The sequence below is a fragment of the Alligator mississippiensis genome, chromosome 10 (assembly GCF_030867095.1).
Source record: "Alligator mississippiensis isolate rAllMis1 chromosome 10, rAllMis1, whole genome shotgun sequence".
Taxonomy (NCBI): Eukaryota; Metazoa; Chordata; order Crocodylia; family Alligatoridae; genus Alligator; species Alligator mississippiensis.
The window spans coordinates 21,703,708-21,719,014 of record NC_081833.1 but is presented as its reverse complement, the minus strand read 5'-3'; the positions used below and the strand labels follow the sequence as shown (position 1 = coordinate 21,719,014).

The 15,307-nt window shown below is 40.3% G+C and overlaps 1 protein-coding gene across 3 annotated transcripts in view; it reads left to right on the top strand.

The window, feature by feature from the left end:
* The window catches only part of CCDC60 (coiled-coil domain containing 60), a 150,194-nt gene that overhangs the window by 115,697 nt on the left and 19,190 nt on the right, over nucleotides 1-15,307 (top strand). For 2 of the 3 annotated variants that reach the window (XM_014593638.3, XM_014593639.3), the window contains exons 5-8: nucleotides 4,279-4,401; nucleotides 6,876-6,980; nucleotides 8,573-8,663; nucleotides 10,602-10,860. In XM_014593638.3, coding sequence (XP_014449124.2) covers nucleotides 4,279-4,401; nucleotides 6,876-6,980; nucleotides 8,573-8,663; nucleotides 10,602-10,860 — 578 coding nt within the window. The remainder of the gene's footprint in view (nucleotides 1-4,278; nucleotides 4,402-6,875; nucleotides 6,981-8,572; nucleotides 8,664-10,601; nucleotides 10,861-15,307) is intronic. The other variant, XM_019493766.2, reaches the window with a different exon arrangement.

The following is a 15,307-nucleotide window of genomic DNA, read 5'->3' as shown; positions in this document are numbered from 1 at the left end:
CTCCCAAAGGTCTGGTATATGACAGGCTCTATCTATATATTTCATCGGAAGATTGTGAATGCGTCTACACAAAACATCTTGCTGCACATTAAACTAATCTAATGCCCATTAAAGCATCACCATCTACATTTGTTCAACAATTATTGTGCAGTATATTAGCCTAATGCACCAAAGCAGCAAGCAGCCAGGGGGCAGGGAGAGCTGTCCCAGCTCAGCAGGACCAGCCTGCCAGCCCCATGGAGATGGAGACAGGTCCCTATCTCCACATGGCTGGGAGGCAGCTGCCCAGCAGCTTGGACAGCTCACCCTGCCCAGTGGACATCAGGACAGGTCCTGATCTCCACATGGCTGGGAGGCAGCTGTCTGGCATCTGGGACAGCAATCCCAGCCATGTAGGGATTGGGATCCATCCCAGTCTCCATGGGCAGGCAGCTGCCCCGCAGCCAGGACAGCTCTCCCTCACCTTGTAGAGGTCAGGACCAGCCCTCATGCCCCCTGCCAGCCTAGGGCTGGCACCCAGGGGACCCTGGAGATCCCCCTGGCTGCTGCAGGGGGGCAGAGCAGGGCAGGAGCAGCCCTAGACAACTGCTCCCATCAGGAGCAAATTTGTAACCATGATCCCTTTTCCAGTGTCTCCCCTTATTAGGCAGAACCAACTAGGCACGAGTTTCTCCATTACTGAATCAGCTAAAGAAAACCAAAGAATTTGATGGCACATTTGTATAACACAGGGTATCTAGGCAGGATATGATTCCCTGAACCCAATGTTGAGATGCATTTCCCTGTACTAGTGCATGTACCATAACAGTGACTGCTTTTTCAATTGAATAAATGTGACAGTTGAATGTCAGGGGCACACTTTTTTTTTTCCTTTTTATCCCAACTACACAAGAGCTTATAATTGGCCGTAGGATGCTGACCCCAAAACTCTGTTTCGTATTCATGAAAAGAATCTTATTCCAGAACTGTATTCAGTCTTCAAGAAAGGTGCTGTTCATAAAATTCTGCATAAGAAGTTTAATTTTGACCTTACCTGCCAGCTATACTGATGGGGCCAGTATCATTTCAGATTTACACCAATTTATCATGCTACTGATGGCAGCACAACATTTTGTCTTTTTTTTTTTTTTTTTGTGGGCCCACTATGCTTTTTAGTATAGCTGTGTCCTTGGAGTACTCTGCTAAGTAGCCCAGAGAGAAAGCAAATTAGTATTATGGGCTTCTGCACCTGAAACATTTCCTTGCTCCTGGTCTTTCTTTTTTCTCCTCTTCCACTATCATGCTGTTTTTAATGCAGCAATGAACACCGGGCATACTTCTTCACACAGCTGTCTTAAATGTCAGTTTTGAAAGCTTGCTTCACCTGTTCTAAGTCTAACGTGGCAAACGCCTTGACAGTCAGTAGGCTACAGAGCTTTATGTTTATTTTTCATGCTATATCCTTGGAATACTATCCAAGAAGTAATGTGTTCCTGACCCAGAAATGTGCTAAGCTACCCAAGGAATTCCTCGCTAAGTTGATCTGCCTCTTCTCCCTGTCATCTCTGTAGATACATTTTCCTTGGAGTGTCCTATTTTACAATAAGAGGTGACCCTGGGCACATCTACATGTGTATTAATGTGCCTCTTTTAATGTTCATTAAATTTAGTACCTCCAATGTGAGGTACTAAATTAATGCTCATGAGGCTTCCCTAATGTGCAGTAGTGCATTTGTATGGTTATTCAGTGATACTTAATGCATAGTAGACTATCTTACCGCACATTAGCGTAATGTCATGGTTTTTATGTGACATTTAAATGTGCAGTAAAATAATCTACTGCACATTAAAGCACACATGTAGACATGCCCACTAAATATGTATATATTATCAAACCCCAAAAAATCACAATTCAAAAGCAACTACTAGCATTAGGCACTGATCCAGAAGCCAAAAGGAGTATATTGCAAAAGTAAAACTAAAACCTCCAACTTTTAACAAGTCATGGTGCTCAGAACAAAGGTACCACTGAACTTCATATACTGCACTCTGTCACTTTGTACCTGAAGCCTTCCGGTGATGTAGCAAGTAATATTTTTGGTATTTGTCAAATAGGATGTTATCTCTACTTCTCTCTTCTTCCCAGAGGAAAACCCATTTATATATGGGCTCTTCGGTTGTCATGAAGTGCTATAGCCTGTTATTTGTGAAGGCAAGGTTGCAGAAGGGTGCTTATGGTGCCTATACATGTGCTCCGACATTCTAATTAGAATACATGGTGGCAGCAGGGATGCTTTAACTAAAACTCATCAAACAAGCTTTGGTTATGTCCTTAGACCAACATGGCTACAACCTAAACCCCTGCAAGCTTTAGTTAATGCGCCCCTGTGGCCATTTTGAAATGCAGGATGCTGAATACACATGACGCTGTGGTGTCCAGGAGCCACTCTAATTAAAAGGCCCACCCCTTCACCCCCCACTCCAGAGCACGTGTATAGATGCTCTTAAATTGGAAAGTGGTGAAGTTTGAAATGGGTTTTGTTTCTTGTGGGAGCAAGTTCTGCACTCTTGCCCCTATCCCTGAGAAACCTCTCTTGTTGCACCGATGAACTTTACTGTTGAGTGAACAAACAGTCCTGATATGCCAGACAAGTGTCGTAGTTTGAATCTCTTAATTATTCCTGACTTAAAGCTTGAAGAGCCTTAAAGATGGGAATCAAGAGCTTAAGTTTGTCATGCTGTTGCATAAGCTGCCAGCATAACAAGCAGAGGACATATCAGGGAGCGCAGGCAGGTCATCGGGCAGAGGAGAAACTCCTGTGAGTGCCCACAGTCACTTGGCTGGAGGGGATGGGGTGTAGGAGACTCTTAAAGCCTTTGCCTAAGAACAAACAGGCAGTCTGACCCTGGCAGCCAGAGAGTGAAGAGCTCCTACCCTGGAGAGCTGCAGTGGGAGACTCTGCTGACCCCTGGAGTGCCTGCCCATGTATCAGTACGACATTGAAAGCTTGCTGTAGTGCAGATAGAAGCCAAGACAAGGGGAAGCTGGGCAGACAGTGGGTTGGCTTAGAGTGCTGTTAGAGACAGAGGGCTTATATGCTTTTGTTTGAGTTACTCTGGTGGTTTGGGTGGGTCTGTGAAGGGTCCCATTATCACGTAAGGGGCTTGGGGCCAGAGGGCCCAGAGCTTAGGGTCCAGAGCAAGCCCAGTGCACAGGAAAGACAGAACTTGGGGGCCAGAGTGGGCCCGGCACCCAAGAAGGACAGACCTGGGGGGCCAGAGCCATGATAGAGGCTGGAGCCCAGAAGCTAGGTCCAGCACAGATGGACCTGAGATAAGAGACCCAGCAAGAGTCAAGGGGCAGAAGCTGAAAAGACCAAGACCCCTACAGGCATTGGGTGCCCTGGGAGCACATATGGGGAAGGGGGGCCCATCCTGCATGAGGAGAGGATTTGAGGCTAGCAAGATTCAGAGAAGGAATCCAGTGGCAGACTGTAGGACTGGGATTGGCTCTAGGACCTTTGGGCAGCTTCCCTTTAAAAACCCAATCAATTACATCAAGGCATGGCAGGAGAACATTAAGGCTAAGGACAGAAGTTACACATAAACCAGTTTAAATGATCAGAAACTGGTTTAAACCTGTAACAGAACAGCAGCTCAGTGCACATAAACCAGTTTCAAAATGACTGAAACTGGTTTAAGATAAACCTGGTTGAATGTAGTATCAGACATAACTGATTTGGGTCAAACCGGTTTATGAAACTTCTGTCCCAGACCCCTTCCTGGAGGCATGTGGCTGCTTTTCCTGTATCAATGATAAATGTATGCTCACTTCTGTTTCAGTTTAATCTGTGCAGCTTAAATTAAACTGGAAAGACTGAATCAATTCAGCCTTGGGCTTTTTGACTGTCTGTACCTAGCCTAAAGGGAGGGTGCCTTAGAGCCAGAGCTGGGTGGGTGCCATTTGGCCACCAGGGGGCATGACAGGAGTTCGGTTACATGGAATCCTGTTACATGGAATATGGAATCAGTCTCAAAGTCTTTTCACTACATAATTTCAAAAAAATCTCACTATCTTAGATGCCCAAAGGATATTAATTTACATGCCTAACTAAAGTTTTCAGTAATAGCCCAATCAGATGCATCACAAATTATGCTACATGAAAGGAAAGTCTTCTAAAAAGAAGGAAAGAAGAAAGGTGGACAAGGGTTAACATAAATGAAGTTAGGCCATCTCATTGGTTCTGTACATACTAAATCTTTCACTTCTAATGGTTTTCTTTATCTCTCTTCCCATAGTTTCTTTTTAACAGATGGTCCCTTGCTGAGGAAGGCAGTGAAGAAGAAAATGAAGACGGTTGTACGACCTTTCACACCTGTCCATAACAGCCTCTTGGTTCCAAACACCTCTGAAGCAGCCATGTATGTTTTAGAGAAATTTATTATCCACCCAATCTGAAAATGGAGTTTCAAGTAAAATGAGTCTGCTAATACATGAGCTGCCAGCATATGACTTGTGAAATAGCCAACATATTTCTGTGCCAAGTATGTCTTTATGAGATGTACCTTAATGCATTTTGGAGGTGGATTAAGCTAAACTACTCAAAGAAACTCAGTGCAGAATAGAAGCATCCATGCAGGGAGATAGCATGGACTATTGTCCTTTAAATTTACACCAAAGCTTATTTTGCAGTAGCTTCTCCATACCAGTGCATTTGACAACTTGCTTAGATTCCAATTGCACAAGGTGTTGAATGTCAAATGGCCACTATTTCTATTAATAGGAATTGAAAGCATTAAGCACTTTATAAGATCAGGTTTATAGAAATGTTTGACACGCACATGACATGATACACTGATGGGTCAGGGTTGATGGGTCAGGGTTGCAACATTGCAGAAGTGTTGAGAATAGTCTAGGATGCGTGGGCTACTGAAAAATGTATACACCCCAGAATTGTTTTGTGCCAACATCTAAGGATCAGCTTTTGGCCTCCAATACATTCATTCAGATCCCACTGGATTCAGTGGGGATTATGCAGACAGATGTGGCTGCTTTTCACTACCTTGAAAAAACACTTTTAAACATCTTTTAGTTATTTTTTGTCTACCTTTCAGGTCCCATGAGAAAACCATCAAACCCCATCCAGTATTTTCTGCTGCCAAAACATTTTCCTATGTTTCCCCCAAATCTTTTACTTTATCATGTTTATTGGAACAGTTCTGAGAGACCAACTAAAGACAGGGTTCCTTGGGCTAGGCACTGTATAAACACAGAAAAAGTGACAGTATTGTATAATATGAATAGGCAAGACAGACAAAGGTGTGGGGGGAAGAAAGGGATGTGTACTGACTTGGGAATGATACTGGCTTGGGAAGGATAGTTCCTCTTCACAACTTCAGAAAATATGAAATTTGGCTTCATTTCACACTGGAATGGAAACAAAACCATTTTTGAAGGAGTTTCATGAAACACTATTCAGTTTCAGTCTTTCTCTGGAAGTGACCAGAAAGACTACCCTGAACCTCAAAAACTTTCTTATTGAAAATGTCCTTGGAATCACTAAGTTTCTGGAAAGCATGCTTGATGTAAATGAAACAATATTTTTCACTGAAAATCATTTCACTGAAAATGTTCCAGTAGCTCGAAGTATGACATGCAAACTGAGTGAACAGAGAGATGGTGGCAAATATCACACTAGTTCTTTATTTTCCATTTGGTTTTGCTATTTGATTTCTTTCAAGTGATGTTATTAGGTAGATGGAAAGACAAAGAAAGATAGGGTTGGAACAAGAAACCAGTCAGCCCAGGGGAGAGAAAGTATAGTGTGTGAACTGCAGAACATGCATATCAGTGCCTGTGGGGCCTTGCTTGAACTGCTTTCTGAAGCAGCAGTCAGGTTGAGGCTCCAGCTGGCTCCTCTCTGTAATTTTTTTCCCACAGGTAACAAGGCAGGGAAGAAGTAGATCTGAAGGACTTTGGGATCTTCCATTGCACAGTTCTCAGTCTTGGGCTTCTAGGGAACAGAGGTGGCTTCAACATATAACCCTCTTCCCTAGTCCAGTAGTGTGTATTTGGATTCATGATTGTGCAGCTGTGCCTGCCTCTGTCTCCTAAGTCATCTGTTAATATTCTCCAGTACACTCAGCCCTGTTGCCCAGTTCACCTTCCACTGTCATCATTAGAAACATGGGGATGTGAGTAATAGAGACAATCTAGAATTATATCAGTGCAGGAAAAAGAAGTTTTCATTTTTTTAGGGAGTATTCACAGAAGATAGACCTTCCAGGACTCTTGCATCCCAGTGCTCACAAGTATAAAGTAAAATAGGGAGGGTAAAAGGAAATGCAGAGAATGTACAAAAGAGGGGAGATTCTATTAAAGCTTAAATGCTGTCTTGAACTGTTTAATCATAGGAGAGTAGGGAAAAATCCTCCAAAGCATATGAGATCTGACAGCTTCTGCTAATAACGTCCATTACTTACCTTCCTCTTTTTCTCTAGTTGGGTCATTTCCCTACAGATTCAGTCATAAGGAAGTGATAGCTTGCACTTACGTCATTGTGTATTTGCACACCAACATTACAAATTGCTTTAATGCACAAGATGGGGAAACATGTTCTGGAAACTGAGCAAGGATTCCTAACTCAGTCATAGAAAGGTAGAAGAATCCAGGAGCATTGATCAGTTTAAGATGCTGTCTTCACAGAATACAGGTGTATTTGGTCTTTCTTCCCAATAGCAACTGTGATCCATGCTATTAATTTATTCCGTATTTATTCCCAAGATCATTGTTGTTATTTCTTGTCTGGCAGAAATTTACTTTGTATGAAATTATCTAAGTATTCCTTCTCTCAACTTTGCAGTACAGCATGTTTGTTTTTTCTTCATTTTCACAGTGAACCCCTTTTTCGACAACTATGTGCTTTACACTGGCTTTTGGAAGCTTTGACTCTTGAACCTAACTGCTCTATAAAATCTGTGTTAACCTGCTGGAATCCAAAGTATGTGTGCATTGCATGAAGTTTTTGATGGGATGAGACTTTTTTCATTTGAAATGTTATTATTTCTCTCTCTTCTGTTATGTAAAAATTGAGTGACATTATTACTACTTCTGGGCCACACATCCCTGCCAAATTTTGCACAGAATTTCCTGTTTGAATCAGTGGGGAGATGTAAGAATCAGTGACACAGCATGGCTCTCCATTATTATACCCTGCAGCATTAACTAAAGTACCTTGTGTTTTCCAAACCAAATGTACTTTTTTTTAGATTATGCAAATTAATATATGTAATAATGACATGACTGCAGCTTTCCTTGCATAGCTGTCCCAATGAAAGGAAAAGGAATTTCACATGTACTGTGTTTATAATACAATGCCAGTTATCTATTTATTAGCTATTTTTTATCAGCTGTTTATGACAACAATAGTATTTTTAAACAAAGAAATTACGTCAGAATCTTTATATTGTTGTGTAATCAGTAGTAGATACTGTTTTAATTTTTTACAGTTTCAACCTATAGGTGTAACAATGTTGAATGTAAATGTGTTTGCATTATTCAAGATGTTTTGCTAACTGTATACCTGAACATCAAACAGAACAATAAACATGAATTAAATTATATTCTCTGATTCCACAGAGCAGCCTCTTCAAGGCTGTTCTGTTTTTTCTCCCTGCATGAGCAGAAATCCCATTGAGACAAATAAGTACTCTGCTTATATACAGTAGAGATAACAGAATAGCCTTGAAGACAGTTAGGTAGGTGGGTTGTAAAGGGAAGATTCATCCAAAATGTTCACCCATGGAGTGTAGACCAGGCAAGAGACCAAGGGGTGGAGTTGCACATATTTATAAGCAGGCTTTACAAACAGGAAAGGAATATAGGGATTCAGGACTCTTGGGATCAATTCCAGTTCTGTTTCCTGTATCCCAAAAGTATCTGCCCCCTTCTGCTTGTATCTGATGTGGCTCCTTTCCTATCCTCCTCTTCTCCTATGCAACTCCCTCTGGATCCTGTCCCCTCTGCCCATATGTATCTTCACCACTTTTGGCTTCTGTATTGCTTTGACTCTTTTTTTTTTAAATTGATCTGAAGCAAATACATTGCAAGGAATAGTTCAGCCCAAAGAATTAATGTTTGGCAAAGTTATAGGCAACTGAGTCTTATAAGGGGATAGTTTTGGGTGACCTTAAATATTGGTACCAGTGTAAGCTCCACCTGTCTTAAACCAAATTTGCCATCAGTTGCATCCATGAAGTTAAATCATTTTAGGCCATTTTCTGCACTGCCTTAAAACATCTGGAAATGGGAATGCATGGACATAGCTGAGAATGTAATATGGCCTAATGCATCTGTGGTATGTTTGTAGTACATGCGTTCAGCTTTCTTAATATTTTTCTTCATTTTTGACTATCAGTCACTCAGAGCTATAACACTTGTGAGTTATCACTCCCCTCCTTACAAGTGAAGATAAATGTCATAGCAGAGATCAGCCACCATTTATTCTCTATTTATTGCATTTCTAAAAAGAACGTGTTGTAATAAAAGCAAGATTCTGGAAATGGAAAACTCATTAAATTGTTTTTCACTTAGGGACCCTGGTGGCAGTAAAAGTACATTAAAAAAAATCAATAAGGAAAAGACAGCAAGGTACAGATGGGAGCACTTTATCGTGGACACAAAGGTAACTTCATTGCTAATTTCTGCTTTATAACCGAGTCTAACTATCAAAGTATTTGTTTTCTCTGTTTTGTTCCCTAATGTTACTCCCTGATTTGATATTTTATGTTCTGGAACTTGTGACGTCTTGATACTTGGCTACCTGGATTTTAAAGAAAAAGTATTTTGACAATAGATAACAGGAAGACCAATATTTAGCTATCTATAGGACTGAAACTGTGGCATCAACTTACGAAGTAGTGATGTTGTTGGGGGAAAACATGTTGTTAAAAAATACTTGTGGGTACCTGAAAATATTAGCCTCTTTCTTGTATTTGCTCCATATCTTACTACCAGGAGACTCAACCCAACTAATCCAACCCTAATGATTAGTCCTTACCCCAGTAGGCACTGAAGTGGGTTTGAGAGTTACTCGGTGAAGTGAGATTTTGACCATCGAGTTGTAGTTTGTTCATTTTAGGAGTGTCATCCTGGCATCTTCCTGGAGTTGCCTGGCTCTTTTTTTCCCCTTAATTAAAACTTAATAATTACCTTGGAAAATAAAATCCAGGTGCCAAAGCCAGTACAAGAAGTAGAAATCCAGGGGAAAGCAAAGGGAAAGAGAAAATAGAGCCATTTAGCTGAAGGGTTTTGTAAACAAAGAAAAATTAAATCATTAACTGAGGAGAAATGAAACTATAAAAGACAACTTCAAATTAACTAAAGGCAGCATACTGGAAACCTTTGGTACTGTTCTGCTGAGATAACCCATATTTCTTGAGGCAATGCTAAGTATTCTCTCACTTTTTTTAATTGCAAGCGTATTTGCATTAAAACAAAGGGAGTTAGAGTTGGCTAGGGATTAGACAACAGGACATTTAGTCTGTTCCTGGTTTTTTATTGGCCATATAGTGTGTTCTTCAACAAATTACTTAACTTTCCTATTCCTTACCTTGCCCCAAAAGAATACCTTCAAGATATAATTCACAACTCAGAACGAAAGTTTCTTTAGTATCTGAAATATCATCCCATGGGCTTCATCTGCTCCTATTCCACACCTGAAAGTTTGTCTTGTGTGACATCACAGCTAGTTAATATGATCTGATAAGCAGAGGAATATGATTTCAGTGAAGGAGTGAATACAAAGTATTCCTGAACATCTAAAAAGACAAAGTTCACGTTTTCATGCAAATATCCTTTATGGTAAGAGAAAAGAGAGGGGAGACATCACTCGGTAAGTCTTATAATAGTTGGAGATTTTTCTAAATAGAAGGATTTCCAGTCTATTTTTTTAAAGTTAGGTTTCAAATCATCAAAAGCCAGAAAATCCAAAGTGATGCTGAAACTGATGTGCCTTCATGCAGTCAAGTTGCTGTGTGTGTTATTTTTCTTCCCACCTGAATTAATGACAGAATTTCCTTGCTGTTGTCATTTACTTGAACATTATTTAAACATGGTGTTTCATATTTGATATGAAGCCTTTGATCGAGATCTGGATCCCTGCAGGGGTATTTGCCATGTGAGACATACTGTTCTGATTATCAAGCCTACAGATTTCAGTCTGCTGAGGTTTCATATTTCTGACACAGGAAATTCATTTCTCAGGATATGTGGTAGGGAGGAGGAGGAGGAGGCTTGAACATTTATCACCACAGCGTTGACCTTTTTTCTCCTTAGAGGTGAAAAAGTTAAGGTTTTCTTTTATATCAAACCTCTGTGAAGATTCAGTGCTACTTGTTTACAAATTATATTAGTTCATTAATGTCAAAGCCATAGCCAGGGAAGGAGACTTCTCAGTGAGTAGCTTGACCAGCTATTTGAATTCACTGCTGGCAATTGTGGGGTACAAAAAACCCTGGAGGACTCCAATATTAAAATGAGATATGGAAATACAGTGTACCATCCCTATCAGACATTGTCACAGAAATCCCCTCCTTTCTTTTCCTTCTTCCTTCTGTGCAAGAAATCCAGCCAGAAAGCACCACGTATTCAGCTTAGCAGGAAGACAAACAAGAGAACATCTGTCATAAGCATCTCTCGGCTTAGTGGTCCGTCATCTTCCCACAGTCGAACACCTCCTGGCAGCACACCTTCCCTTGTCCCCAGCTCTGAAGACTATGCCAATGTGAACACAGCTCCCTCTGATGGTACCAGAGAATTTGAAGATAGTGAGTCGATGCAGAGTAAGCAAACCAGAGAAGATGAAGAGCCTGTTAACTATTGTAAGTTGCCCTTTTTGGCTGCAAATAACAATTGATTTGTTTCAACAGTTACTTAGGTTCGTAGCTTAAATACTATCCTGGCTATAGCACACATTTGTGTTACTTTGGCTAGGTTACTTAACCTCTCTCTTCCTTATTCTTTCTGTCTGCACAGTGGAAGAACTGAAATGCAGCTTACTCACAGGCATTAAGAACCATAATTGTTAAGGTTTGTGTAATGTTTTCAGATCTCTAGATGGGTAGTACTATAAAAATGCAAAGTGTTTATTATATTGACCAGCAGATCACAGTTTTCCAATGAATTACTTCTATTTGCAATCAAAATTTCATTCACTGAATGCTCAGCAAGTCACTAGAGATCAGTAAAGTGTCATTTCCATTGAGCAATATTTACCCAATGAGCAAATAGGGTCAGCACTTCTTTCATGGGAAAACATCAAAGTTGCAAGTTAGACTTCACTCACCTTCACATAGGAGCACAAATTGGATTTGTCCGCCTCAGTGGATATGGTCTTCAACAATAGTGTTCTGGGGGCTGCATTATAAGTTAAGCTCATCTCCATCTTAAGTTCAGTTACATGCCAAGAGCACTCTCCATGCAGGTGCTTGCTTTTGTGATGAGGTACTATAGGAGAAAATTATTTACTAACAATTCAGCTTGTTGTATTCTCCGTATTCCGCCTACTTCCTCCTTGGAGATTAATTTTTAGTGGAATTGAGTTTTATTTGTTAGATCACATCAGACTCTCACTACAAGCAAATATTATGTGTCAGTAGATTAGCACATTCTATTATTAAGCACTAATACAGAAAGAAAACCTGACTGGCAGACTCCGAAGTTTAACCTCCCCTGTCGTACTAAAAATTAAAAAGTTTTGCCTAGAGTAGCCAGTAATGGAACGAATCGTTCAGAAGCTCATTCTGTATTTTCATTTCAGCAATTCTTCCTATGCAGAAGCATTCTGAACCCATTATGGACAAGTTACTAATAGATATGCCAATGTTCAGTAAATCAGACTATTCAACTGGCATATGACCCACAATTCTGTGATTGTCAATAAAAGATGACAAAATTAAAATTTTGTTCCCTAATTCTTCAGAAATCAATTGATCCACTAAAATTCTACAATGAAAATACTGATGTATTTAATTTGGAGTTTATAAAACTGTACATGTTACTTGTGAATTATTATTGCTGCTGTTAATAGCATATTTTGTTTTATTAATACAGAAATATTTCTTCTAAAATGGCCTGTGTCTAAAATATAAGTAAAAGCAGTACACAAAAGAAAGGAGGAATAAAAAGAGTAATTGTAGTCAATAATCCAATGTAATTATTAAATAATTGCAATAAAATAAATACAGTGCAGAGATTACAGTGAAAAAGGCTGTGAATGCCACAAGACACACAAGATGGAATCTGACTTCCCAATCTTAAATAATCTGTGACATACAGTCAGCCATTTTAGAACCTGTTGGGAGTCATAGCTCATTGTCAGCTTGTTTTAAACTAAAATTACAAAATTTGCAAAACAAACTAAATGGGAATAGGGTAGCAGGAAGGAAGTATATGGTTAATGAAGCTTGTGTGAGGAAATTGAGACTATTAAAATCAAAACTTTCTAAATTAAGAAAAAATGTAAAGGATTCAGCAGACCAAAGCATGGGTTCCCACAAATAGGGAAGTGTCAGTGATTTTCTAATTGGACAATTAAGTTCTGGCCTTCCTGTACATCAGGAAGTGATTTGTGTAAAAGCTGGTGAGGTGGCACATGCAGCTGGCATAGTACATTCACAATTTAATTCAAGTTTGGATTGGGTGCAGAGGTTTATGAAGTGGCAAGGCTTCTCATTACACAGGCAAACCTCCATATGTCAGAAGCCTCCTAAACAATTTAAAGACAAACTTTTATAGTTTAAGTGTTTTATTATTTATATATTGTCATCTAACAGTACCAGCCTGGACATATCCAAAAATGCTGACCACGCTTCCATATTTTTCAACGTGCTGAGCAATACCATAGTTCACAAAATGGGAGAAAAACAGGTATGAGGGCTCACAAAAGGAAATGAAAAGCAGCAGATAACTGTAATGCTCTCTGTGACAGCAGACAGCCATAAACAACCTTTGTATGTTATCTTTGAGCACAAAAGCTGGCCAAGGGAAAATTTCCCAAAAGGAACTTTTGTTCAAATACAGGTAAAAGAATGGATGACAGAGGAGCTTATATTAGATTGGATTCAAAAAGTATTGTTTCAGCAGTCTGGTTCCCTGGTAAAACTGAATGCTATGCTTGTGATGGATGCTTACGAACGACACACAACTGATGTATTTAATGACCACAAAACAGACCTGCCTATTATCCCAGGTATAATGACATCACAACTTCAGCTATTGTACATCTGTGCAAATAAGCCTTTTAAAGATATCACTTAAAAATCTTAATCACAAAAGACTTGTGAATGGCAAAAACCAGCTGATGGCAACTGGACAAATGCTCCTTGTACCTCTTCCAATCCTGGGTGAATGGATTTTTAAGGCATGGAATTCACTGACAACATAGCCTGAGAAGTGTTCCTTTAGAAAATGTTGCATCTCCAGCTCCATGAAATAGAAAATGATGTTGTTTGAGAAATAACAAGTGATAAAGAAGACTCCTCAGTCTTAGAGGATAAACAGGAGAGATTTGCCCTGTTACATATACAGGTACTCCTCACTTAACGACCTACCTGTTTAACAACCGCGCGGACTTACGACCAGCTCTCCGAGCAGTTGGTATTGTACGAAACATATTGTGGAAACGGCAGCGCGGCGTCTCAAGCCAAGGCACGCAGTATCAAGGGGCAGCTCCTCGCTTATCGACCAATTCGCTTAACGACCTAGTCGCAGGAACGGAACTCGGTCGTTAAGTGAGGAGTGCCTGTATAGCATTTCACTACAAAGTGCCGTGTTTTACATACTGCAGCTCTTAAATGTAAATATGCAGTTTTTTATGCTTTTTTAAATTTGTTTGCTTTTTCTTTATTTGTTTGTTCTTAAATTGAGAGCCACAGAATCATCACAAAAAAAAAGAAAAGAAAAGAGGGGTCTGGAAGGGACTTCATGAGGTCATGTAGTCCAACCCCCTGTTCAAGGCAAGATCATGCCTGTCTAAACCACCTCATCCACATGTTTTTCTAACTTGTTCTTAAATGCTTCAAAGAATGGGGAGTCCACAAACTCTCAAAGTAATCTGTTCCATCACTTAAGCATCATCCTCATTAGAAAATTCTTCCTAATATCTAACCTAAATTTCCCTTGCTGCAATTTAAGACTTTTATTTCATGTCCTGTTCTCCCTGGCAGCCACAGAGTCTATCACCATCCTCTTTATAACCACCCTTTATATATATGAAGTTTGTTATCAAATCCCTCCATCAGTCTGCTTTTCTCCAGATTAAATAATCCCAGTTTTTCCAACCTTTCTTTGTGAGTCATGTTTCCTAGGCCACTAATCATTTTTGTTACTCTCTGCTGAACTCTTCCCAGTTTGTCTATATCTTTCTTGAAGTGTAATGCCCAAAACTGGATTGAGTACTCAAGGTGAGGCCTCACCAGCACTGAGTAGAGTGGATGAATGACTCTATTGAGAAAATATATGTTCATTCTTAAATTTGAGGGTTATGTGTGTTCAGAAGAATGCAGCATCTATTTGTAATACAGTGGGTACACCTACACATGCACTTTACTGCGGAGCTAATTAATTAGCTCTGCAGTAAAATGTCACCAGCTACATGTGTGCCTGTATTAGGGCACAGTGAATTAATTAGATCCAGCAATAGTACTGTCCAATGGTAAGTACTATCCTACAGTGAAGCAGTTACATGTGCCAAAACAAACATATAGATGGTAACCAGGACTGGCTAGGGCACAACGGTGCTACAATGAGGGGGCTACCGGCTGGCTAGCCCCACACTGTAACACCCTCATGCCCCAGCCAGCTCCTCTGCAGCATGTTGAACTGGAGCACAATAGCCCCAGGCTGGCAGGCTAACTCCTCCGGATCCGTACCAGCTGGGGCTGCCCCTCCCTAGTTCAATGTGCTGCAGTCCCAGGCTGACATGTAAACGCTGTGCCTGAGAGCAATAAACTCCGGTGTGCACTGCACTAGAGTTTATTGCTATGTGCTAATTGTTCATGTGTATGGACCCAGTACCATCCAAAGAATACTAAGGCTTCAGTATGCTAGATTCTGTACAAACCTATAGTAAGAAACAGTCCTACAAAGTGCTTACATTGTTAACAGACAAGGCAGAAAGGGAAACAGAGAAGTGACTTCCTCCCCACGCATGAGAATACCACACACAACTGTCTTGACTCCCATTCTAGTGCCCTACCCAATGGACCATCCTGCTTATGGAAAGCAAGGTAACTAGACAAGACTCTTCTGTGAATTATAGACACGACA